The 25,148-nt window shown below is 43.9% G+C and overlaps 1 protein-coding gene across 8 annotated transcripts; it reads right to left on the bottom strand.

Annotated features, from left to right (window-relative positions):
* Positions 1 to 1,080: 1,080 nt before the first annotated feature.
* TBC1D13 (TBC1 domain family member 13) lies at positions 1,081 to 19,863 on the bottom strand. Of its 8 annotated transcripts, none has more exons than XM_005293400.5 (12): positions 19,734 to 19,831; positions 18,439 to 18,512; positions 17,410 to 17,450; positions 16,801 to 16,862; positions 16,345 to 16,444; positions 14,337 to 14,419; positions 14,005 to 14,164; positions 11,404 to 11,614; positions 10,491 to 10,654; positions 8,425 to 8,585; positions 7,989 to 8,046; positions 1,081 to 6,985 (listed from the first exon to the last, which is right to left on the bottom strand). In XM_005293400.5, the coding sequence occupies exons 1-12, from the start codon at positions 19,754 to 19,756 to the stop codon at positions 6,920 to 6,922; spliced, it is 1,203 nt and encodes a 400-aa protein (XP_005293457.1). In that variant the 5' UTR covers positions 19,757 to 19,831; the 3' UTR covers positions 1,081 to 6,919. The 8 variants fall into 8 exon arrangements, with proteins under 8 accessions (XP_005293457.1, XP_005293461.1, XP_065428398.1 ...); XM_005293404.5 differs by having other exon boundaries at positions 19,561 to 19,789; XM_065572326.1 differs by having other exon boundaries at positions 19,468 to 19,751.
* Between the last annotated feature and the right edge of the window lie 5,285 nt (positions 19,864 to 25,148).

Genomic DNA, 25,148 nt, shown 5'->3' with positions numbered 1-25,148 from the left:
GGGCCAGCGAAAGCATCGCCCCCTTAAGAGTGAACGCGCTGAGCCCTGGGGCGGGAAGCTTCCGCGCTCCCTGCCCTCGCGCGGGCACCTGCTGGGCTAATAAGGAGCAAGCCGCGCCCAGGGCTGGATGCTCAATGCGGGCCGGCCCTACTGGAGCCTGGGACTAGGCCTGAGTATGGCTAAGATGCTGTCACAGGTATTGCTAGTAAAAGTCACGCGCAGGTCACGGGCAATAAACAAAAATTCAGGGGGAGCCCATGACCTGCACGGTCTGTGACTTTACTAAAAATAACGGGGGGCTGGGGAGGGTGACGGGACTGACAGGCTGAGGCTCCCCTGGCTCCAGCAACCCCAGTTGGGGCATGTAGTCCCACACTCCAGAGTTGGCCACAGCTGCAGGGCAGGGGCACAGAATTCCAGCTCCAAGCACACAGCCCCAGCTGCAGGGGGAGGATGGGGGGGGGGAAGCTGCGAGGGGGGCACCTCCAGCCCTGGCTTCAGCCACTGACAGCTGAAGAAGTCACTGGGGCCCGGTAAAGTCACGGAATCCATGACTAAGTTGTAGCCTTACCTATAAGTCATTTCACAGCTGTGCCTCCCTTTACCCATTTGTAGTGGCTTGTGGGGAAAAAAAAAAATCAGTATGTAGTACAGTGGTTCAGAAGACCAAGTCCATACCTAGAGGCAGTAGTGAGGTAGCTATACAACTAGTACTAACAACCACACTTGTTCAAATAGAGATATAAAATAAATGGTGGATTCCTTAGATTAGCCTTCTCCTGTATTCCCATTCGGAATACACTTGGGCATGTTTCTCAAGTTCTGCTCTGCAAGTATAGAAAACTTCACTTCTCACAAGGAACCTAAGATGCATTACCTGTAGCTAGAGCTGGATGAGATCTGTTAGAGTCCATCTCCTGTCCGTCTCAGATCCTAAAGCATAAACAGACTACAACAGTTTCTTTAGCCCACTTTCACATCATGAATAGCTTGACACACACCCCCCCCACAAACATTAGACAATTCTTTGTACCCCCACTGTCAAAGGAGACTGTGGGAAAGAAAAAGATCTTATCAGTATTTGCAAAGAAAAATATTTATTATGACAAATCAACAGAACAGCATTTATGAAAAAAATTACAGACATTACAGATGGATAATTGTAGTTCATGGGAGAAGTTATAGAAATAAAAAGCAAAGGTAATAAACAGCGGGACCAGTTTTGTGTTGTAAAGGATCCACCTCCTAGCCTTCAATATGGCATTGTATATCAGGGATCTTTTGTTCCCTTCTTCAGTTAGAGGTACCAGCATGTTCCTTCCACTGGATTTGTGGCAACTGTCCTGGGGGTTCGGGGTGGGGAAACAGAAAAACAGCTTTCGCTTGTACAGTGATGCTTAGATCTGTACTGCAAAGTCAGTGACCCTCAGCAGCTAATATGGTCCAAGCAGGCCTTCCTGTTAGGAACATTTGTGCAGCCTCCGAAATATTGCCAAGCAACAGCTTTCTCTACAAATGCTTGTTCCCTGCTAAGCATGTTCCCTGTAGATAAATCAGAGGATACACTCTGGGCCTTGTGAATTCAAGTTTGGACCACCTCCTTTAACACACCATCACCACTCCCTATCCCACTAGATACCATCGTACTGCAGAAATAGATAGAGGAAGGCTCAGAGTAACAAGCCAAATAGGATAAACTTGCTAAGAAAAAGAATAAGGCAGTGGTGGTGGGTAGATTTAGCTTATACATGCAGAACCCTGTGCTACTGACAGACTCCCAGAATACAGTGGACTGAGATTAGTTCTACTGACATCCAACTAGCACATGTTGTTTCGTCCCTCACAGTTACTATAGAAGAGGGCATTTAGAAATACTGTAATATATCACATGTAGCAGCTTTAACTCTGAGCAGTCTGTGGCTAGGGGGAGTCTCATATTGTTATGGATAGCAGATAACATCATTACAAAACCCTCTGTTTAGCTGAAGGGAACTTCATCAAAATCAATAGTGTTTAAAAAAAGCACTTTAAACACTGGATAAAGCATGACATACAGATGTGTTCTCCATACCTTTTTGGAGAGGTGTGTGTTGTTTTTTAAACAGCCAAAAGGAAAAAAAAAGGAACTTGTATAAATCACCAGATTTGCCCTTTTGCAAAAGGGCATTTTAGAAAAAAGTTCTAAATGGCTAAAACATACAAAAAGTCACCAAATACTCAGTTCAAAGGAGCAACAGCCCTTGTACTCCTGAATACCACTGTGCTACCTATAGCAGCTTCTGACTTTCACTCCACCCATTGCTGAGCTGTAAATAATTCAAGCTTGGACCTCAAAACTCCAGCGACAAGTTAATCTAGCCAACAACACTTGCTTTGAAAAAAAACAGTTCCACCTTTCCCTGACAAAGATGACCAACCTCAGGATTATACTCTGCTATCCCATTTCCTCCCAGTTACCAAGGCTACAAGATTCCAGGGAGAGGGTATGAGGGCACAGGGTGCTGGCCTTCTCCCTTATGACCAATCCCCATCTCTTGAACCATCCAGCTTAGTTTCCTGCCTTTCCTCCTGATGGAGAAAAGCTTCAACCAAAGTGGTAATGATCCTGCTCTTGATGAGTTATTTGTATACAGTGAGCAACTAATGAATTCAGTGATTAAGGTATTTAAATCTCCACCTGTGTATTTGGCTCCCCCCCACACACACACACACCCCAGCACTTCAAGAAAGAGCAATTATGCATTAAAATTCTTACAGCTGCTCCTGTCACAGAAAAAGCTATGGAGACATGAATCCCACCTCAGATTTCTCCTATCCCATAGGTCTGTGGCAGCCACTATATGCACAAAGATACCAGACAATGGGCTAGTTAATACTGTCCAGCTTTAAAATGATTTGAGGAATGAGGGTTAGGGTAACTAATCAGAAGGGCTGCCATAGGTTCCCAGTTAAATTTTTTCCTCCCAACTAATAGTGTTTGTTGGCTCCATAAAGCGGACAATAAGCCCCATACTACAATGAGTCAGCTGTTTTTATAACCTCAGAGTATCACTGGAAAAAATTAATGAGTCCTTTAAACAGCCTCCCTCCCTTCAAATATCAACACAGCAAACCCTTCACCGCCCACAGTTTTAAAGAATAATAAGGGATCTAGGTTACTAATGAAGAGAGGCCTTTTCAAGTAGGAAACAAACAGCCTCACAAATTGTATCAGAATGTGTTACACATTCTCTAGTCTTGACTTTGGGAACTACAATGGGAGCTCCCCTCATTCTCCTCCCCACATCTTCTATGCGGTCACACATTTTGTTTCACTGTCAACTAGAGAACCTCTCCTTCATTTACAGACGTTCAGCTCCAACTCACTAAGCCATCATAAATAAAACCTTCTAGCCCTATGATGTTCAAACAGGAGGAGACCCCCAAAAATGGAGTTTAATCAAAACGAGCAGCAAAAACTAAGGAGTCTGGGCTGACAGCCACAAGCTTCTTCTGAGGGAGACATCTAAGGTGCATCTCTGCCATTTGTTTTCTGCTGGGGTGCCATTTGTAACCCTTTACTGAAAGGTGAGGCTCTCCATTCTCATCCTCAGTTACAGCCACCACCCCAATCCAGAGATTTCCATTTAGCACCACTCGTCACTCCTTAAGAAGGATGGACAGGATTTGTGTGGTGACTCTACAACACGGTCCTAAGCAGTGCATCCCAGCCAGCTGGGAGATTGAAGACAGCAGCAAGACCCAAAATCAAGTATCTCATACAGCAACGCAGAAGGCTACACAACTGAATCAGTTCCAGGCCTCTTCACTCATGTCTGTGGTGCTGTTCCTTAAACATCTGATCCAGCTCCCAACAGGAAGACTCGATTGATTTCAGCAGAAGTTGGCTTTGGCCCTAAACCAGGTTACCATTTGATTTTTTTTAGTTCCCTTCTTTAAAAAGGACGTGGTCAGGTTTAAAAGACATTTCCTTGACAACCATCTGAAATTTTTAACAGATCAACTCTTCACCACTCATCTGCTTTCTTCACTTCCTTCAGAATGAATAAGCAGAGAGGATAGTCAAAGTCCCTTTCAAGTTCTCATACACCAACAAAGTGCTGCAACATTTGAGTTGCAGACACAGCAGGAGAATATTTAAATCCAAAGAGGAAACTTAATAAATTCTCACTTCCCCTACAGTTGTAAAAGGTTTCTATTTAACACGTGCATTGAAAAACAATCTTCCCACAAGTTTAACTTTTAGACCTAATTTATGATATCGCAAATGAATGTATTGTAAAGAAACCTACATAGCATTTCAGAGTGTATTAAAGATTTTTCTCTTCTGACTACCACCATTATTCATCTAGTATTAAAAGAAACAAGTTACACTCCATGACTATCACCATATTGACATGCCTGGGGGGAGGGAGGGATGGGGATGGGGTGGATTCCTTTTAAGGCAAGTGTGATCCACACAGCCCAGGTACCATGAAACATTACAAAAGACCATGTGTAAGCTTCAGATAAATAAATGATTGGGGCGGGGGGAACACTTTTAATGGAGGACATCTTGTGCAGTTCTGAGGCCAGAGCATTTTGGATAAGTTTTCCACTTTTGGGGTTCAATCCTACAGTCCTTATTCAGGCAAGCCTCAATGATTCCAGAGCTGATCATCCCGTTCGATGCCTGTGTGCAGCAATAGTCTTTACAATTACAAAAGGCTAGTTAGTACTGGCCTCTCTAGCACAGGGGAGCTCCGTAGATGGATCACATGGTCTCTTGGACCAGCCGCTGCCCAACAGAGACACAGTGATTAAAAGGCATGGGGAGCAGCCATCGTTGCTCGTAAACTGTGAGAGCCATGGTATTCTCTCAACCGCCCCGTTTCTTATGGGAAAGAGTCTATCCCATAGGAAGGATTTCAGTAAAAGGGCCACCAACCACTTTGTTTAAAATTCCACCTCCAAGCAGAAAGACACTGCTGCATCCTTTTTACTGGCACATTTATTCTGGTTCACAGAAACTGCTACTCCGAAGCAGCACAGGCGTACGAGAGTAAAAATGTCAGGCACTATCAGAGCGGCTAACAGCCCCAATACCAACATAAAGATAAACTCTCCCTCTAGAAATTCACTAAGCTACACAGAACTTTGACCAGTCTTTAGGAGTTGGAACACAGCATGAACCGGACATCTGAAGGCTGACAACCCCCCCAGTTATGGTACAATTATGGCTAGTCTGCTACCAGGTCTCATCAGCAGGGTGAGCAGACCTCTGAGAAAGCACAAAAATTGACCTCTAATAAAAGAGACATAATGCAAAACACTTAAATAAATACAGAACAGTCCCCACATTGACAGCTATGCAGAGACAATCTAGCACTTCACTAACGGGGAGAGTAAAGCACCTCCGGTTAGCGTTTGCTTGGGAGCTCTTGCAACAGCTGGAATATTCAGCTACTCAAGTTTCTTCCATAGCCATCACCCTGACTCGAACTGTGGGTCAGGAGTTCCGATCATTCCAGCACTACTTGCAGGCTACAGGTTACCCTATACTAATCTCAATTTATGCAGACCTGGCCGGATCCTTTGTATCTGAATGGAGTACATTAATAAATATCCCCCTCTGTATTACTGTCCCCACAGCACATGGCTCTCCCTCCTTTAGGAACTGCCCATAGGGAAGGGGACTCTCGCAAGGGACCAGGTATTCCCACTGAATTGCTCCAGTAGATCACATCCAGAGATTAGCTTGATGTTAATCTGATCTGTGAGTCTGAGTCACTTCCCAGCAAAGAGTACCACAGGACAACGCGAAGATTACGTGACTAGAGCTTATCCAGGTTTAGATAGAAGGCTTGGAGTGTTCTGGGTAATATTATGCAAAAACAGTTTAAGAGCAAAACCATTATTATCCCTGTTAATAAGTCTCCTCTGAAGACACCTATGTTTGCAGCACAGGACTGGAGGCCTTTCCCTTGTACTTCATGAGCCTGCTTGAAGTTAGATATCCTGCCTTTGAATTAGGGTGAAGCACGATCCATAGAAGCGGCATTGAACACAGCTCAAGACGAGCAGTCTCAGCAGCAGCAGGGACCTTGCTCTAAGGCTGTGAGTAATATAAGGCTTCTTTGAACTACACTGATTAAAACCACATATCTAGTTCCAACTTCCAAGTAAACTCAGCACCAAGGAGACAACTCCTTGATAAGGCAATCCTGGGGCAGACTCTACTGGAGAGCAAATAATCTCACTGCACAAAGCAGCCAGCGGCAATAGCCTTCTCCCATCCCAGCTTTTTAAAGTCTCTTTCCCATGGAAGAGACACTGCTGTTTTGAATCCACATCTGCCACCCACCAGGAGGAAACTGGACTTTTTTTGTGCACCCAAAAGAGATGGTAAGATGCAGACAGAAAGGAACAAAATCCAGCAGCTACTCAAACCAGCCGGATGCAGGACATCAAAGTGACATGTTGTATTTACATGGAGATGTTCTTCTCTCTATACTCACCGAAATCCCACTGGTCCCAGCCTGTCCCTTCCCCTAATGCAGAAGTTCCTGTGCACGAGCACATGCTTCCATAATGCTATGATCACAAAAGTTCATTTCATAAGACTTCAAGAGATATGTAGCTAAACAATTTCCATCTTCCCAAACTTAGTCATTAAAAAAAATACAAAGCACTGCTCAGGCAGTGTGGAGTTGTTTGAGATTAGGAAAACCTGGAGTGCAGGACCTGACTAGCTGGGGAAATAGGCAGTCCTTGACCTAATAGAGTAGAAGGAAGTCTTCAAGAAGGCCAATTACTGGAACACAAAACCAAATTCCCAGCAGAGATTGTAGGAGCTCTGACGACGCACCACATATAGGAAGGAGTCTCCTAGGATACACTACTGCACAGTTTCTCTCACGCACACTGCCAGGCCTATGGACTATTTGGAGTCCTGAAGCTCCTTCGCTTTCTTCAGAATCAGGTGTACATCAGAGATGGGATAATCCTGCATTAAAAAGGAATGGATTTATTTTCTTAATGTTCGTTGCACCTATTCTCCCTTTTAACAGGGCAGAGACTCTCTGCAATGTCATTGGCCAGCCCAATGGATGCCCTGGTGTTTATAAATTAGATGTTACCTCCATCATTAAAGTCACCTGGAGTAAACAATTTCCTTCTATGTTTTGTAACTGATCAGTCTTGTACAACCTACAGGACATTCGATTATTTTGGTAGTCCTGAATGTGGGGTTAAGTTGGCTTTATGCAATGACTAGCTCCATTATGGAAGTCTGTATGAAGGATGCAAGGATCCAAAATAATATTTTTTGTATGTAATACATTAGAATTCTCTTAATCAGGACCCCTCCAACACATGGCCTTTCATCCTCTTTTAAGGGACTCCTAATTAAGAGACAACATTTTAAAAGTAATGCTGCTCTCTGAGCAGCTGATGGGCCCAGCATGTTACTAGACTGACCAAGGAGTTAGGAGAAGGAATCCTCTATTCTGGGCCAGGGACTGAGCCTACTGCTAGTGGCAAGATGTCCAGCATTTATAACTGGAGTTGAAAGAGCAAATTAACAGCCAGGAACAGGTAGCCATACAGCCACTTTCTGCAAATCAGCCATGGAGGCAAAGGCTGCTGTTAGAGGAGCAAACAGTCAGAAGCAGCATCAGACCGATCCCAAGAAGCCTAAACACCCAAAAGGCACAGTCAGTAAACAGAAGTATTGTTATTAAGAGTTATTGGCTTGGAGTGGCTTCACTGGATTTTCCAATTAAAGGGAGCGTGCAGTAGAAGTTAATGCTTGATCTTATACCACACCATGAAGTTTGCTAAGTGTTTAGATTTTTCAAACAAATGGTTTCATTATGATCAGCAGAGGGTTGGTAACTGTATTCCAGAAGGACTGCCTGTATCATATCCAAATATTGTACAAGAGGACAATCTCCTATTTAAAGAGTTCTTCCACCTCCTCCCCATTCCTGATGTATTTTAGTACTTACCTGTAGCAGCCTCATGTTCAGAGTGAAGTCCCCTTCCAGTAATTGATCTCGGATTAGTCTGAAAGAGAGAGTATGTTAATCCAAGTACTTTTTGCCTCTTTAGTACCTTGTCCAAAAACATCCCAAAAGTCAGTCACTAAGGTGCATATGGCTCACCACATGCCTCCCACCCTTCCTTAAGAACCCTGTTTCTTTTGCCATTGTGGAAAGAATGGCTACATCCTTTCACCAGAGCCCCCTCCGCATGTCTCTTGCGTGCAAGAGAGACCCCTATATCTGTGGATTCAAGCAGAGAATGGGGTGGAGAAACACACAGCCCATATTTACATTACCCAGCATGGGGGAGACTGAGCTTTAGGAAACAAGCTGTGAATTGTGGGGCAGGGAAGAGCACACTAGAGTCAACATCCTCAGCGTCAGCTGTCACAGCACTCACGTCAACATGGCGCAACAGACAAGCAATAGAAAATCAAAGCGGTTGTCATCGGCAAAGAGAGAATCCCAGATACGGATGACGTCTGGCAACAGGAACTCTTGGGACAGCAGCAGCGTCAGCCAACGGAAGGCGAAGAATTGGGGCTTGATGTTCTGCTCTTGCTTTTGGATAGACAGACAGAGTCAGTAATTAATTGCTTGTAGTGAACTGGAAAAGAAAGATGGATGTTCACTGCCTCCTTGGCATCCTCTTAGTAACCTGGTTATAGGCTAGTGTCCTGCAGTGCAATATGGAGAAATCTGCCTGTTCTTTATAGTCACACCCCTCTGCTTCAAAGTCTCTTGATAGCCTCATGCTATGAGATACTATGCCATGTCTCCTTTCAAAGCCTCTCCATAAAACCACCCCCTCCAATTACAGTGCTCTGAAGGACACCGCTCCATACACATGTCTATGGCTCAGACAGAAACCTGGGCATGATTCCTGCTAAGTCATGGAACGTAGGAACTGTTACTTTCATAAATTGCTATTCCGGCATTTAAGCTAATTCAATTTCATTTCTCCTTTAAAAAAAAAAAAAAAGCCCCACACACCTCATTTCTCCTAAGGGTTTAGATCAGAAGCACTTCCTCTCCTTTCAATGACTCTAAAAATCCCCTAGTGATTAGAAGGCTATTGGAAGGTTAGCATAAAAATCACACAGACCAGAGTTCTCCAGACACAGTTTATACTGGCAGCCAATAGACTGAAACTCAAAGCTTTTAGCTACTTTCTACTGTGGTCCATATATTTCACAAATTAAGCAAGATCAAGCCAGTTCAGTATTTAGATTACAAGTAGGGTCCTGTGCGGATACAAAATTTGGATCTGCATCGATCTGCGATCCGCAAACATGGTCCGCGGATATAAAGCAGATATCTGCAAATTTGCAGGGCTCTACAGACGGGAGACATCTACAAAACATCTATTGGGGGCCATCAGGAAGTGCTGCTAGTGACTAAGTAGGTGACACTCTTCCCCCTGAACCAGCATGGTGGAGTGTGACAATGTGCTGACAGAAGACAGAGCACGACCACTTGAAGTCATATTAAGATTTTTTGTGGGTGTGTATGTGTATTATATATATATATACACACACATACACACACACACATACACACACAAAGCTGAACCCTAATATTCACCAGATTCCAACTCTCGTAACTACATTCTGCCTCCCATAAGTTCTCCCTGCAGTTTCATTTAGAAACAATATTCTACACTTTCCATCCTAAACTTGTGTTGCATTGTTGTACTGTTAGACAACTGCTGCATTCCATAAGACCTGCAACCGCCTCTATCCACCTCACAGGAGTGTTAGGAGGAGTTTGCAGAGTGTTTTGAGATCCTTGGAGGAAGGGAGCTACAGGAAGGAAACATTACATATACAGGATGGCATTACTATTACCAAGTTTTGATTTATCATTGAGCTGCCATAATTTTTCACTGTAATTTATGAAGTGAATACTATTGGGACATATGATGGCAATGGAGGTAAAGTACAAGAATTTGTTCCCCCTGGGAAAAAAAAAACCTGTAACTCCAGGTTGAAAAGGAACTTTGCAAGAGCACGTGTGTTTGGCCTAACGACAAAAGCAGAGTCCAGAGACTCAGGAGATCTTGAGTTTCACCACTCTCAGCTAAGCCATTGACCCAGATGGCCAGAGACATTGGGCAAATCACCTCTTTCTGCCCCAGTTAGCAGCTTTAGAGTAAATAAGTTACAAATTTCCACCTCTAAAAAGAGGACAAAGTATTTGCTACATCAATATAACCTGGGCTAGATGCTCAATGTGGCAAGAGCAGTTTGTCCTGTAGATACTCAACCCTGCATCACTCTCAAGAAAGCCTATCCCTGAGAACAAAAGCTCTTTAGTTGCATCAAACCACTTCTAAGCAGCCATCACTGTACTACCTGGGCACTGTTACAAAATAAGCAAGTTCTGTCTGGAAATGGGTGGTGGATCTTTGTCCTATCTTATTCCTTGTTCCAATGAGGGGTGCAAGATGAATGTCTAACTCCTCACCAGTTTCAAGTACAGCTCCACATCCTTCTCTTTCAGGGTGGAGTAAACCTTCTCCATCTTGTAAGTGATGCCACACTGAGAATCATCCAGGCTCTTAATGAAGTTGTCCCGGATCTCAGCCATTAGGTTGGTGAAGCAGAAAAATGTATCTGCTTCTGCATGTTCTGAAAAAGACACATAGGAGCGATAACAGAAGTGCGGAAGGAAGCTGTTGCAACCTTGATAAGTTTCCCCTGCTAGATGTTAACTAACCAGTCTGTGGTACTGGGTCCCACATGTTCTTGGCTTGCTAGGACTGAGCAGGCACACACTCCATTACAGACCCCATGTCTAACACCTTTCTTAGCAGCATGGACCCTGCAGTCCAATTGCCTACCTCCTGAAAGCTAGAATCGGCTCTCTCAAGCCTTCCAGTACCTTGTCATGTGATCTTCCTGATCAGCCCCTCCATGTCCCCTCAGGTGATCTGTTGCTTGATTACTACCCACTGGAAAAACTGGTTTCTTGCAGTTCAGCCAATCCCTATAGCCAACTCATTGCAAGGCCATAGTAAATGTTAATGAGTCTGCATGTTCCTTTAACAGCTGTGTAGGTAGGGTCTGTGAAGCACCTGAAAGTCCCCGTTAGGAAATGGCTGATCTGAGGTACATGGAGCATAATGACAGTTCATAAAACCAGAATTCATACGTTTTGACAGCCAGATTTCCCAAGCTGTCACAGAAGTGCATCCGAGAGGATTCCCGTACTTCCCAGGAAGCTCTTTTCAAGCACTCTCTCAGAACCACCCCCTTTCATCAGGGACCTGGTATGGGAAGAGCCTGCCAGTCTTCCTCCACAGCTGCTCTGATAACCATTCCCTGCAACAACTGCTGCCAGGAATGGTGTAAGTCACTCAGGCACTCTAACTGCTTACCTTTCCAGTCACTGTTGGGATCTGTAGCAAAGGTATAGTAAAGAGGCCCCACTATTTCATTCATCCCCTGGACATATGCGATCCCAGGATTCAGCTTGGCGTAGATGAACAGGATTCGTTCTACCACTTCCCAGTGAGCTTCACAGCCATTAGGCAGAACTTCATACTCATTCAATGAATTCGGAGCAGATGTTTTAAGAGGGGAACTCACCTGAAGGGTAAGGTAAACACATAAGAAAAATTATTCTGGGCACCCAATTTGTATAGGCAATAAATTTTCCATGGAGCAGGAATTTAACTTCAGGCACTCAGCTCCCCCAGATAACCAGTAGCCAACAGCAAATGCCCTTTCCAGGCAGTAATTAATCCTTAAATCCAGATGGTGGCCCAGTCAGTTGTAAGACTTACTGCCATAAAATACAAAGGAAACCAGGCTGGCAAGTCTTTTCCAAGAACAAATAAGCTAATTCAGCAGTGGACAGCTACCCTGAATCAAAAACACAAGCTCAATGTCCATGTAAGAGAAGACTGCTACATTAGAGAGGCAGGAAGAGAAGTGATCTGTCACATTAGCAAGGTATTCATCAGTCACTAGTGCTATTGTATCTGTTCTAGAATGATGCTGGGAAGTGCAGCATCCATGTAGGGAAAGCAGCGCTGGGCAGGTATGAGCATGGGTGATGGGGAAACAAAATGGCAGATGAAAGTCAATGTTAATAAATGCAAAGTAATGCATATTTGGAAAAAATAATAACCTCAACTATACATACATACATACATACATATACATATATATATATATATACACATACACACACACACACAATCAATGATGGATTCTAAATTAGCTGTGTCCACCCAAGTAAGATCTTGGGAGTTACTGCAATTAGTTCTCTGAAAGCTTCCCCTCGACACACAGCAGTGGTCAAAAAGGCTAACAATATTTTAGGAACTATTAGGAAAAGGATAGAAAGAGACAGAAAATATCATAATGACACTATAAATCCATTATGTGCCATACTTTGAATACTGTCTCCAGTTCTGTTTGCCCCATCTCAGAAAGGATATAGTGGAATTGCAAAAGGCACAAAGGGCAACAAAGATGATCAAGGGTATAAATTGAGTTCCATACAAGGACAGACTAAAAACATTAGAGCTGTTCAGCTTAAAACAAAAAACAAAAGCTATAAATGGAGATGATCGAGGTCTATAAAAATCACAAATAGTATGGAAAAAATGAATAGAGAAGTGTTATTTACCCTTCCCCACAATATAAAAACCAGGGGTCATCAAATTAAATGAACAGGCAGCAGATTTAATACAAACAGGAAGTAATAACTTTCCACACAACTAACTGGGGATGTTGTCCTGCCCAAAACCATAAATGGGTTAAAAAAAGAACTGGACAGGTTCAGGGAGGATAAGTCCATCAGTGGCTGTTAGCCAAGATGGTCAGGGATGCAACCCCATGCTCAGGGTGACCCTAAACCTCCGACTACTAGAAGCTGGGAGTAGAAGACAGGAGTGGCTCACTCCATAATTCCCCTGTTCTGTACACTCCCACTGAACCTCTGGTATGGGACACTGTCAGAGACAGGATATTGGGCAACATGGACTATGGTTTGACCCAGTCTGGCTGCTCTTACGTTCTTATGAGTGATGTTTGCACTCAGAAGAGAATAAGGGAGATAAATGGCAGCTGACTACAATGTTGTCTCAAGTATATGAATCGTATCAGCTTGTTACATCTCAGGCTCTGGGAGACTAGATCAATTTGTCCTCTGTTATTAAACCCTCTGGTCCCTTAGAGCCCATCCAGGGGAACACATAAATCAGGGGCAGGAGCTGTGAACACTTCCCCTGGAGCTCAGTGAACTCAACAGAAAAGATTCTGTTCCAACAGAAGCCAGAATAAAAACCAATTCAAGAGAAAGCAGCACATCGACCTTCAATTCCCTTTGTGCTGTCAAACATGCCGAACAGCACAGTACAGAAGAACCAATGTAATCAATAAAAAGAGAAATAAAACCTGTTGGGTGAGCAGGAAATTTCAGGAGCTCAACACACAGAGAAAGGAGAATTCCTTTCCACCTAGAGAGCAGCTCAAGTTCTCCATGTCTCAGTGACACCCTTCCTTGCCTGGAACTGTATGCTATCCATGTGTACTCTTCCTTGTGAGTGGATATGGGGGACTCATCTAGGGTCACTGTTGAGCTTGTGACATTTGTTGCAGTTACAGACAGGACCAACTTGACGTGTAACTGTTAGCACCCTGTCCACAAACCAAGGTGATTTTAGCCTCTCTCTGCAGGTAGGAGTGAGAGAGACTTGAAGCTGTAGAATTTTATCAAAAAAGTGTTCTTCAGTCAAGCCCATCCCTCTGGAGAAAGGGGAGAAGCAACACCCTCCGGCAGGAATACAAGAACCCACACCATATGTAGAGGTGGCGTAAGGAAGAACTGCAGAGTCTCTTTAACAGGCCAGCCTGGCAACCATCTTGGCAAGTGTGCCACAGAAGTGCACGCACCTTCCCCCACCCCCATCACAACATGCTCATCCCACAGCCCAGAAGCACAGGGAAAGCTCCTTGCCAGATCTTACATTTGTGACTCCACTCCGATTTCGTGCCACTGTCTGTGACTTGAGTGTCGTCTGTTCCACCCGCTTGCGGAGAGTCTCAAACTCATTCTGGGGGTCCAGGATTAGCAAGCAAGGGTAGTCAGTTGGGCGCTGGAAGAATGCCATATCAGGGTACAGCCTCCTGGGGTGGAAAAAGATGGAAACCAAATTAAATGGGGTTTTTAGAAGCAGAGGGGTGCCATGTGAAACAGAAGGGGCTTGATAACATGAAATATTCTGTATTCCTGATGCAGCGAGTACGTAAACTGCACTGTTATTCCTCCCCTCTAGAGAGACCAGCTATTTACACACACCTGACATCCTTGTCTATCTGCAGCAGCACTTCATTGTCCTTGAAGTAAGTGTTCCATCGGCTGTCTGGGTTCGGATTGAGTGGCTGCACAAAAAGACATCACATAAAACATGGTAAGTTCATCTTTTACTGACAAGCGAGCCTGTCACTGCTGAAAGCTGAGGTGAGCCCTTTTGGCTCTGCCTACACTGATCAGGAAAATTGTGCTATTGCCTTTCTAGCGAGAGCCATGTTTAAAGCCTGATTTGCTAGACAGATGGGGTGCTTTCTCTGGGCAGCTGACACTTTATGGGCACTGGCCCACCTAAATGAGTCAGCACACATCTGGTAGGCCAGTGAAGACTATGTGGTTACTTTCAACCACTGCAGAGCAGTATGAGCAGACTCTCCCAAATCCATTCTCGTGTGTCTTCGTGGATTCGCTGCTGCAGTCAGGCTTCACTAACCTGTGTTAACAGGAATTCTGGTTACAGCCCCAACCAGTGAGAGGGAGATTTTCCATATTAACTGCTACAAGAGGTACTGTCACTGTATATGTGCACTGCATAGTTAACATAGTGATTACAGTGTAATGATTATCTGAACTCCGAGAAGCCTGACGAAACATTACCAGCTTGGGTGGATTAGTGCAAAGTTTAGCTGATGCAAGTTTACCCAAGACCAGGGAAGTGTGGAATAGACTAAGCATAGGAAATCACAACATACACATAAGACAAGCTCAGATACAGGACTTTCCAAAACTGTACTAATGGAATGTAACACTCATCTGAAAGACATTTGAGTGATGGGGAAAAAAATACCACACACAAAAAAAAGCAAACATTCCAAGAACTTCAAAGGTCACAGTAACAAATAAGTTAAAGCTCAGAGTGTCACAGACATGCCAAGCCAGGGTTCCCAAACTAGGGGTGCGACTTGTTCAGGATAAGCCCCTGGCGGGCTGGGTCGTTTTTTTTACCTGGCGCATCTGCAGGTTCGTCTGATCACAGCTCCCAGTGGTCGCGGTTCACCGCTCCAGGCCAATGGGGGCTGCGGGAAGCGGTGGCCAGCACATCCCTCGGCCTGCGCCGCTTCCTGCGGCTCCCATTGACCGAGAACAGCGAACCGCGGCCACTGGGAGCTGCAATCGGATGAACCTGCGGACGCGGCAGGTAAACAAACCAGCCTGGCCCACCAGAGCTTACCCTGAACAAGCTGCGCCCCTAGTTTGGGAACCATTGTGCCAGGCAGAGCATGAACCCTTCCAAAGATCAAACTGACACAGATGACTGGCTACTAACAGGAGAGGCTGGGGTAGGAGAAGAGGTGTGTGAGCAGTTACTCCACTTTGCACTTTCCTCTGACCACTTTAAAAAAAAAAAAAAAAAAAAAAAAAAATCGATCCTTTAGTGTAATAACCCTTTTCATAAGTGGCTCTCAAAGCACTTTTCCAAGGGGATTACTGTTAATCCAATTTTACAGAGGGGAAACTGAGGAACAGAGAGACGACGTGACCACCAGAGTCACACAGCAAATCAGTGACAGAGCTGGGAATAAAAGTCTTCTGATTCCCAATCCCGTAGTCTAACCACTAGCCAACGCTGCTTCTCTTATACTCTGGTTTCAGACAGGCCCGTTTTGCCTTCTATCCATGGAGAGGATTTCACAGGTTAAATGGAGAGATTCGTTTTCCTAGCAGCTCCATGCTGTGACTTCCTTCCATTGAGTCTTTAATCATATTGATCCTTTATTCCCATTTGAAGTCTATTGCATGGACAAGCATCTCATTGAGGATGGTAGTGGGAAAGGGAAAAAGGAAAGGATAAGTTACCCTAGGACAGTATTTTACAGCTTTTTTCAGTCTGGAAGTCACTGAGCCAGACACCCTCATAAGGGTTCAGCGCCCCATTCCTAGGTTCTCAAAATATTTTATTCTATTAAGCCAGCAGGAAGGATCACCAAGGATCACCCCAAGATCAGTTTGAAACTTACAAGAACTCCCCTCCGCATGAAGACCAAACTATACTTACATGGTCCTCTAAGGTCACATCCTCCCTGGAGACACCAAGGTTGGCTTTCGCTATCCCAGGCTGAATAATCATTTCCTTCAGGAATTGGGAATACAGCTCCCTTAACAAGGAGAGGAGGAAGTCATGTTAGAAACCAGAAGATAAAATACAAAAAACGAAAAAGACATCCGCCTGAACCCAGACAGGTCCCTCTGTGCCCCACTGCTCAGACAGGGAGCACTTGACCTTTTCCACTGAGAATTCCAGCTCAACTGTGAAAGGTCATCACATTAACCTCCGGGGCAGTCTGTAGAATTAACAGGGGGGAAACAATACTTTTTCCTTCCACACGAAAGTAGCTAATTTTACAGGCTCCCTTAGAAATCGGAATATTTTTTCAAATGCTAATGACAGCTAAGAAGCTGTGGGCCTCTACGCCACAAAGGTATTAGGGCTGGAGAGTACAGAGATCATCACCTCTGCTTCTTCAGCAAGGTGCTCCATAAGGCCTTCTCCACAGGGAGGTAGTTCAAGAGGATCTGGACAGAAAGAACACACACGTTACTCCTTGAAGCAGAAGGTATTAACAATTAGAAGTTCAGTGAAACAAATGGGGGGGGGGGGGTGACTGGAATTAGAACTGGCTCATTGAGGAAGATGGAATCTTCCTGAAGAATGACTGGTACTTTATCAAGTTATAGCCATCAGTGTCTGGAGGATACATTTTAACATCACCCTGCAAAAAGGCCTAGCAAATTCCTTCCACTTAAGTAGCAAATCCAGTAGCTCAACCCCACTGGGTGTAATAGCGGGTGCTGTAGATGCACCAAAGCTGTACAGACCCACCCAACAATCTGCCCAAATGATCTCCCCCCACACAAGTGTGTCTGTTACTGTCATCTCAGATTAGCTAGAATAAATTTCCCTGATTGTTCAGCAACCAAGAGCTGTTGATTTACAGTAGCTTCTTAGATAGTGTTACGCCAATTTGTTTTGCTTTTAAAAATGCACAAAACTTTGCAGAATCAAACAAACAATCCAGAGGGTAACTTACAGAAGACAAGAAAAGCCCCAAGCAAAACCCACCTTCCAGCAGAGGCAGCGCAGCCCACCATCAAAAGGAATCCCTGTGAAATACATCAGGCAGAGTCAATTAAGTTAGTCCCCGCCCTTTCACTGCATTATGCAGCATTTATGCCGATGTCACCAAGCAAACAGGAGGGCAGCACTTTTCAAGCTGGCAAGGAGTTTTACACAGATATTGAGAAGCTCTATGGCATACCAAAAAAAAGTTAATACAGCAAGTAAAAAGTGACTTGCATATTTGGCTCTTGCAAGAGAAGACGACTAGGCTAAGCGTAAGGGAAAAAATGATATGGTCCATGGAGCAAAGGAAGGAATGCTTCCGGTGAAATATGCAGATGGTGTCTTGAGTGGAGAAATTAGTGGATGTTTTAGAGAGAGAGAAGGAAGAAGAGTTTTTTGCCCACATCTGAAGGTTTCAGAGACCATATATTGCACAGCTAAAATTGCCTCTAAACCATTCAAACAGTTGGTAACTCTTTTAATCACATCCATTAGTCTTTGGTTTGTGACGTGCTTGCTTTGTTAAACATTTATGACACTGGTAACTTAGTGGCAGCACAGATGAGGTTTGCTTACTTAACATTAGCTAATCATCTAGTGGAGTTTGACATCTTATGCTTAAGATTTCAAATTATTTTTATCCACTGGAAAGATAGTAGCAGCTCTGGATGAAAGCAAGTTAAAGATCTCAGGAACCACTATCTAGGCATTACACCGCACTCATGATTGTGGTATCAAGTGCCTCAGAGTGCAGACCTTCAGACCAAGTGTGGCTAAAATACAACCCACAAATCATATGTCTCAGTTGTCTTCATACTTAACACAGCTGCAAGGCCTAGAGACTACAGGCCCCATCATTCAGTGTTCCATCTTGAAAGGAGTATCTGCAACTAGCTCAAATCTATTACAGCAAAATAGGCGCAACAACCAAGTCTGTTACCAAACTGTCAATATAGGCCTGGATTGGACATTCTTGCTGTAGAAGCTTTGTGGCGGCCCATGCAACAAAGTTTTGCAGAAGTCACTTACCACTAAAGCAGAGTTCACGGAGCTTCTGCAGAACAATCTTGGGTTCCCCAAGGACATCCTGAAATTCTGCAATCCTACAAAAGAAGTATGGCCACACACACAAATTATATAAAGATGACAGACTCAAGGATGAGTCAGGTGAAGGTATCAGAGTTATATTGCAGCTTGCTTTCCTGCAATGATCACAGCAAATACCTCTGCCAGCCAGGCATCAAAGCTCCAGCCATATTGTCCCCATTTGCTGTTACAGCTAGACATAACAGATATACACTGAGGACTTGCCTAGACACTCAGAATAGGCAGTTACTATTAAAAATCTGTATAGTTCTCGAGTTTAGGCTCATGATGTCTCTCACTGAGAGAATGTCATCCCTGGCTTGCACTCAAGATTACTTCTTTCAAGGGCACTTACACCACATGACATACATTGTAAATAGTTACAAAAACATAATTTGCTTTTGTTCTGATAAGGACTTTTTAATCACAACTGCTTTTCAGTTGCAAGTACAATAAGTGAGGCAGATTGCAAAAGCAAACAGCCGTATGTAATAGTGCCTACCTCAGACTTTCCCTAGGTACTGAAGTTTCCCATCTTACAATGATACTGAAAGGCTGGGACACTCCAGCTTTAGGGAACCTTTGAATAAGCCTCAAAACCCCTAATTTTTGGTGCCAGCATTTCCACAACACTGCATTAGTGAAGCTGCACTCAAAGAGGAGAAAGCCTGTACTTCCGTTAAATGCAGAACCACGCATCACAAATGGTCTGTAACGCTGTGCTCTGGTTCAGATATTTTGCCCTATGCAGGAACATCATTTGTTATGGGGCACCCCAACTGCCCCATTTCATCCACCCGGACTTTGCAGAACAGAATCACATATAACAGGTCTATATGCTGACGCCAATTTGACACATACACCCCCCCATTTTTCTGAAGTGCCCCCCCCCCGAGAAGCCACCCCAGCATCTCACACCTCAGCCCACACCCTGCTGAAAGCCGCCAATCGCAAGCAGAGACCACCCCCCACCTTGGAGATGGGGGGGGGGATCTAACCCACAGCAGCCTCCCCCTGGCTGTGCCAGCCCCTCCCCCGCAGGAGGGTGCAGGGACCAGAACACACCTGCCCCAGGGCTCAGTTATGGGGCGCCCCCTCGATTGGGAGGGGCGGGCTGGGGGGGACACCAGCGTCCAGGGAAAGGAGGGACGCGGCGGAAGAGCCCCTCGCTCCGGGAGGGGGCCGCTTTCAGGGCCGGACCCCGCCCCCCGGGGGTTCCTCGGGCCCCGGCCCCCCACCTGCTCTTGTGCAGACTCGACATGATGACTTCCCGGTCCCCCCCCCTCCGGCGGCCGGCGCGCCCTGAATAAACGGTCCGGCTGGAAACCCGGCCCCAGGCGGCGAGGGGGCGGGGCCCTGCGGAAATAGCCGCCCCGGGCCTGGGTGAGAGGCCCCGCCCCTCCCCTGCCTGGCCCCGCCTCCCCGCAGCCAGCGCCCTTATCTGCTGGGCCCTGGGGCTCGGCTCCCTCCCTGAGGGGCCAGACAAGGCTATCTTTGACCCTGTAATGGCGCTAACTGAAGGGGAGTGATTTAGATACAGCAGCATGCCCCAGCCTGAAAGGGGAGTTCATCATCTTGGGTACAGCTCCAGCGCCCAACTTGTCCACACGACCTGGATAGCAAGAGAACTTGCTTTCCTTTTGAATCCTCTCCCCATAGCTATTGAACTAATTCTTTTAAATGTTATCAGAAAGAGGATGGGAACCAATTTTCCCTGGTCCCTTCTCAATTCAAACCTTGCTTGTGGACTGTCATGACAAGACTGCTAGTGAGATTTGTAATTACGGTAGAGCTTGCAGACCCTGGGTGGAATTGGGGCCTGTGAAGAATGAGCGAGTTCGATGTATTATTTTTTTTATAAATATATAAACCTCCATTTACCTGTTTGATATTATCCTGCTTGATTCAGAGTAGCAGCCGTGTTAGTCTGTATCCGCAAAAAGAACAGGAGTACTTGTGGCGCCTTAGAGACTAACAAATTTATTAGAGCATAAGCTTTCGTGGGCTACTGACCACTTCTTCAGATGCATATAGAGTGGAACATATATTGAGGAGATATATATATATATATATATATACACACATACAGAGAGCATGAACAGGTGGGAGTTGTCTTACCAACTCTGAGAGGCCAATTAAGTAAGAGGGGAAAAAAATTTTAAGTGATAATCAAGCTAGCCCAGTACAGACACTTTGATAAGAAGTGTGAGAATACTTACAAGGGGAGATAGAGTCAATGTTTGTAATGGCTCAGCCATTCCCAGTCCTTATTCAATCCTGAGTTGATTGTATCTAGTTTGCATATCAATTCCAGCTCAGCAGTCTCTCGTTGGAGTCTGTTTTTTAAGTTTTTCTGTTGTAAGATAGCCACCCACAGGTCTGTCATTGAATGGCCAGACAGGTTAAAGTGTTCTCCCACTGGTTTTTGAATATTATGATTCCTGATGTCAGATTTGTGTCCATTAATTCTTTTGCATAGAGACTGTCCGGTTTGGCCAATGTACATGGCAGAGGGGCATTGCTGGCACATGATGGCATATATCACATTGGTAGATGTGTAGGTGAACGAGCCCCTGATGGTATGGCTGATGTGATTAGGTCCTATGATGATGTCACTTGAATAGATATGTGGACAGAGTTGGCACATCCTGCTTGAGTGCATAAAGTTAAATCAAAGGAGGCTGGTAGGGGAGAGACAATTACAGAAATAAGGCTCCTTAAGAAAACAATGGGGGCTATTAATTGAGGATGCCATTTCCTGGCTCTGTCCAACTAGCAAGGTTTACTCTTTCTAGGCCAGAGACTAGGATAAAAAGGGATGCTAAACTATTAAAGGACTCAGGCTTAGAAGAGGAAAGGGGGTTGAGTGAATTGTTAGCAGCAGCTGGAAACGAGTCTCTGTGTCAGAGAGAGAGACAGAGAGCATGCTGCAGCTTCTCCCAAACCACAGATGTAGATAATTGGGCTTACCAAAACTTGCTAGGAAAAATTAAGGTTTTGAAGAATCTGTGTGTGGATCACTTAAATCAGCTTCTGTCTCAGGCTGGAGGAAAAGGAACCCTGTAGGGTTAATGCAGTTGGTAAAGAGGAGGGCTTCAGCTCAGAGATCAACAATGGAGCCTGCTACATTATGAGCTTATTAGACCTTCAAACGAAACCAAGAGACCCACTGAAGGATCAGAATGGATCTACTAGAATTTCCACTAGGGTATGGAATTATTCAGTTTAGCTGGGACTGCATGGAACTCTGCATTCTCTAAAGTAATTTTTTCACTGTATTCTCCCAGATTTTTCCTCTTTTAATAATCCAGGAGATTTTTGGTTCCTTTCTTAAATTCAGATGTCATATCTGGTCTGAGCAGCCAGAATTCACTCATTTCTTGGCTCAAAGAATCCTCTGACATCATCTGTGGGTGTATATAAAATTTAACATACAAATATATATTTATTTTCCCATAGTGGAGGATTTCAGTACACAATTTTATTTACATTGCATTTTTCATCCAGAAAGATTCCTAAGGAAAGGATAATTTCCTATTTTGCTCTCAAGCCATATAGCAGCTGAAGTTGATGGCGAAGTGTTGCTGTGGCAGGATGAACTCATGTTCACATTCACTGAAGGAACACAATGAAGATGATAATGAGAAATCCACTGTTCTTCATGAACAAAATATAATTAAACTAGAGGTATTTGAAAATGCATTCCAGGCAGTTTATTCTGTGGAAGTCTTTTGTCCATTAATTTAAAAGCCAAAGTCTTGCTTGCTGTGCATGTTGAAGATCCTGAGGCACTACACCTAAGAGCCGAGGTGTTAGATTTTATATCCTTGACCAATATTTCTCATTCCATCCCCTGCATTGTTGTGCTAAGGGTGAACCAATTTGGCAAGTTGAGACAGTCAGTCAACAAGACACAGTGCTACAGGATGATATTTTGACTCGGTATTGTCATACTTGGAAGAAACATTATCTCCCACTCGGGAAGCAAACCTGTCAAAATGTAACTGTGTCATGCAGCAAGGTGTATCGAAGTGTCATCACAGCTGGAAGTAACGTGTATCTTAAGATTTATTATGCTGCATCACAACATCCATGTGTTAATTACTCATATCAGGCCAGCCTCAGCTACTATAACATCATGCTCCAATATCTTCACATCACACCATCTCATTATGGTGCAAAGTAAACCATCATAATCAGGATGCAACTCAATATCATGATATAGAAATGTGATAACATCAGGTCACAGCACGTCATCACACTGCAACACAAGTCACTGTGGTGCAATGCAACATCATCACATGGTAAAATGCAATGTTAGCATTAGAGCTGTCAATTTATCGCAGTTAACTCACTTGATTAAAAAAAATAATCGCGATTAAAGAAATTAATCGCGATTAATCGCACTTATAACAATAGAATACCAATTGAAATTTATTAAATACTTTTGGATGTTTTTCTACATTTTCATATTGATTTCAATTACAACATAGAATAAAAAGTGCACAGTGCTCACTTTAAATTATTATTTTTATTACAAATATATGCACTGTAAAAATGTTAAAAGAAACAGCATTTTTAAATTCACCTCATACAAGTACTGAAGGGCAATCTCTTTATTGTGAAAGTGTAACTTACAAATGCAGATTTTTTGGGGATTACATAACTGCACTCAAAAACAAAACAGTGTAAAACTTTAGAGCCTACAAGTCCACTCAGTCCTACTTCTTATTCTGCCAGTCACCAAGACAAACAAGTTTGTTTACATTGATGGGAGATAATGCTGCCTGCTTCTTATTTACAAGGTCACCTGAAAGTGAGAATAGGCGTTTGCATGGCACTTTTATAGCCAGCGTTTGCAAGGTATTTATATGCCAGATATGCTAAAAATTCATATGTGCCTTCATGCTTCAGCCACCATTCCAGAGGACATGCTTACATGCTGATGCTCATTCAAAAAATAATGTGTCAATTAAATTTGTAACTGTACTCCTTTGGTGGGGGAGAATTGTATGTCTCCTGCTCTGTTTTACCTGCATTCTGCATATATTTCATGTTATAGCAGTCTCGGATGATGACCCAGCACATGTTCATTTTAAGAACACTTTCACAGCAGATTTGACAAAACACAAAGAAGGTACAATGTGAGATTTCTAAAAATAGCTACAGCATTCGACCCAAGGTTTAAGAATCTGAAGTGCCATCCAAAATCTGAGAGGGATGAGGTGTAGACCATGCTTTTAAAAGTCTTAAAAGAGCAATACTCCGATGGGGAAACTACAGAACCCAAACCACCAAAAAAGAAAATCAACCTTCTGCTGATGGTATCTGACTCAGATGATGAAAATGAACATGAGTCAGTCCACACTGCTTTGGAACGTTATCAAGCAGAACCCATCAGCATGGAAGCATGTTCTCTGGAATGATGGTTGAAGCATGAAGGGACAGCATGTAAATATTTTGCAATGCCAGCTACAACAGTGCCATGCAAATGCCAGTTCTCACTTTCAGGTGACATTGTAAATAAGAAGTAGGCAGCATTATCTCCTGCAAATTGTAACCAACCTTGTTTTTCTGAGTGACTGGCTGACCAAGAAGTAGGACTGAGTGGACTTATAGGCTCTAAAGTTTTACATTGTTTTATTTTTGAATGCAGTTTTTGTACATAATTCTACATTTGTAAGTTAAACTTTCATGATAAAGAGATTGCACTACAGTACTTGTATGAGGTGAATTGAAAAATATTTTTTTTTACAGTGCAAATATTTTTAATAAAAAATAAATATAAAGTGAGCACTGTACACTTTGTATTCTCTGCTGTAATTGAAATTAATATATCTGTCAATGTAGTAAACATCACAAAATATTTAAAATAAATGATATTCTATTGTTGTTTAACAGCGTGATTAATTGTGATTAATTTTTGTAATTACCTGACAGCCCTAGTTAGCATGCTAAAGAATGTCATCACACTGCAATAAAAATCAATCTGGCACAATGCTACAGCATTGGGGTAAGATACAATGTAATAAAAATGCAATGCAACATTATCCCAACATCCTGTATTTCTGACACAACAGTGAAACAATTTAATACTTCCACGATGCAATCATATTATCACGCCAAAATACAATGTGGCCTAGCTGTCAGGGCAATGGACTGAGTTTCAGGAGATGTGGGTTCTATTTCTTGCTCTGCCACTGACCTGCTGGGTGACTTTGGACAAGTCACTCCCCCATCTGTGTCTCAGTTTCCCCATCTGTAAAACAGCAATAATGGTATTATCCTCCTTTATAATGCATTTTGTGATCTACTGATAAAAATTTAAATGTAAGTGAGAGCTAGGTATTATTCTCTCTCCATGCCAGGCCACCATCACAGTGTGATGTCATCGCACCATGCTGGGACACCATCAGGCTGTGATGTCAGCTCACTGCGCCATGATGTCACCATGCTGCACAAGGAAACTCTCATGATGTGATGTCATCTTGTGGCGTTGAGGGAAGGCTGCAATGTGATGGGATTTCCCAAGTTCCCAGGGGATAAGGCGCAGGGGGACGTGTCACCCTTCCGGTCCCTGGGGTTCGGGCGATAGGGACGGTCGGGGTGGGCTGGGGGAATTCTGGCCTCTACCCAGGCAGCGGAACGTTCTG

The sequence above is a fragment of the Chrysemys picta genome, chromosome 18 (assembly GCF_011386835.1).
Source record: "Chrysemys picta bellii isolate R12L10 chromosome 18, ASM1138683v2, whole genome shotgun sequence".
NCBI classification, from domain to species: domain Eukaryota; kingdom Metazoa; phylum Chordata; order Testudines; family Emydidae; genus Chrysemys; species Chrysemys picta.
Note: the sequence above shows the minus strand (reverse complement) of the source record. Positions and strands in the feature narration are given on the sequence as shown.

What these genes read in the sequence shown, in the direction of transcription:
- TBC1D13 (XM_005293400.5), bottom strand. Translation starts at nt 19,756, where the DNA reads ATGTCGAGTCTGCACAAGAGCAG. An exon ending in CAGATAGACAAGGATGTCAG is followed by an intron (nt 14,165 to 14,336) that starts GTGTGTGTAAAT and finishes TTTCCACCCCAG; the next exon opens with GAGGCTGTACCCTGATATGG. An exon ending in TGAACATGAGGCTGCTACAG is followed by an intron (nt 6,986 to 7,988) that starts GTAAGTACTAAA and finishes TTTTTAATGCAG; the next exon opens with GATTATCCCATCTCTGATGT.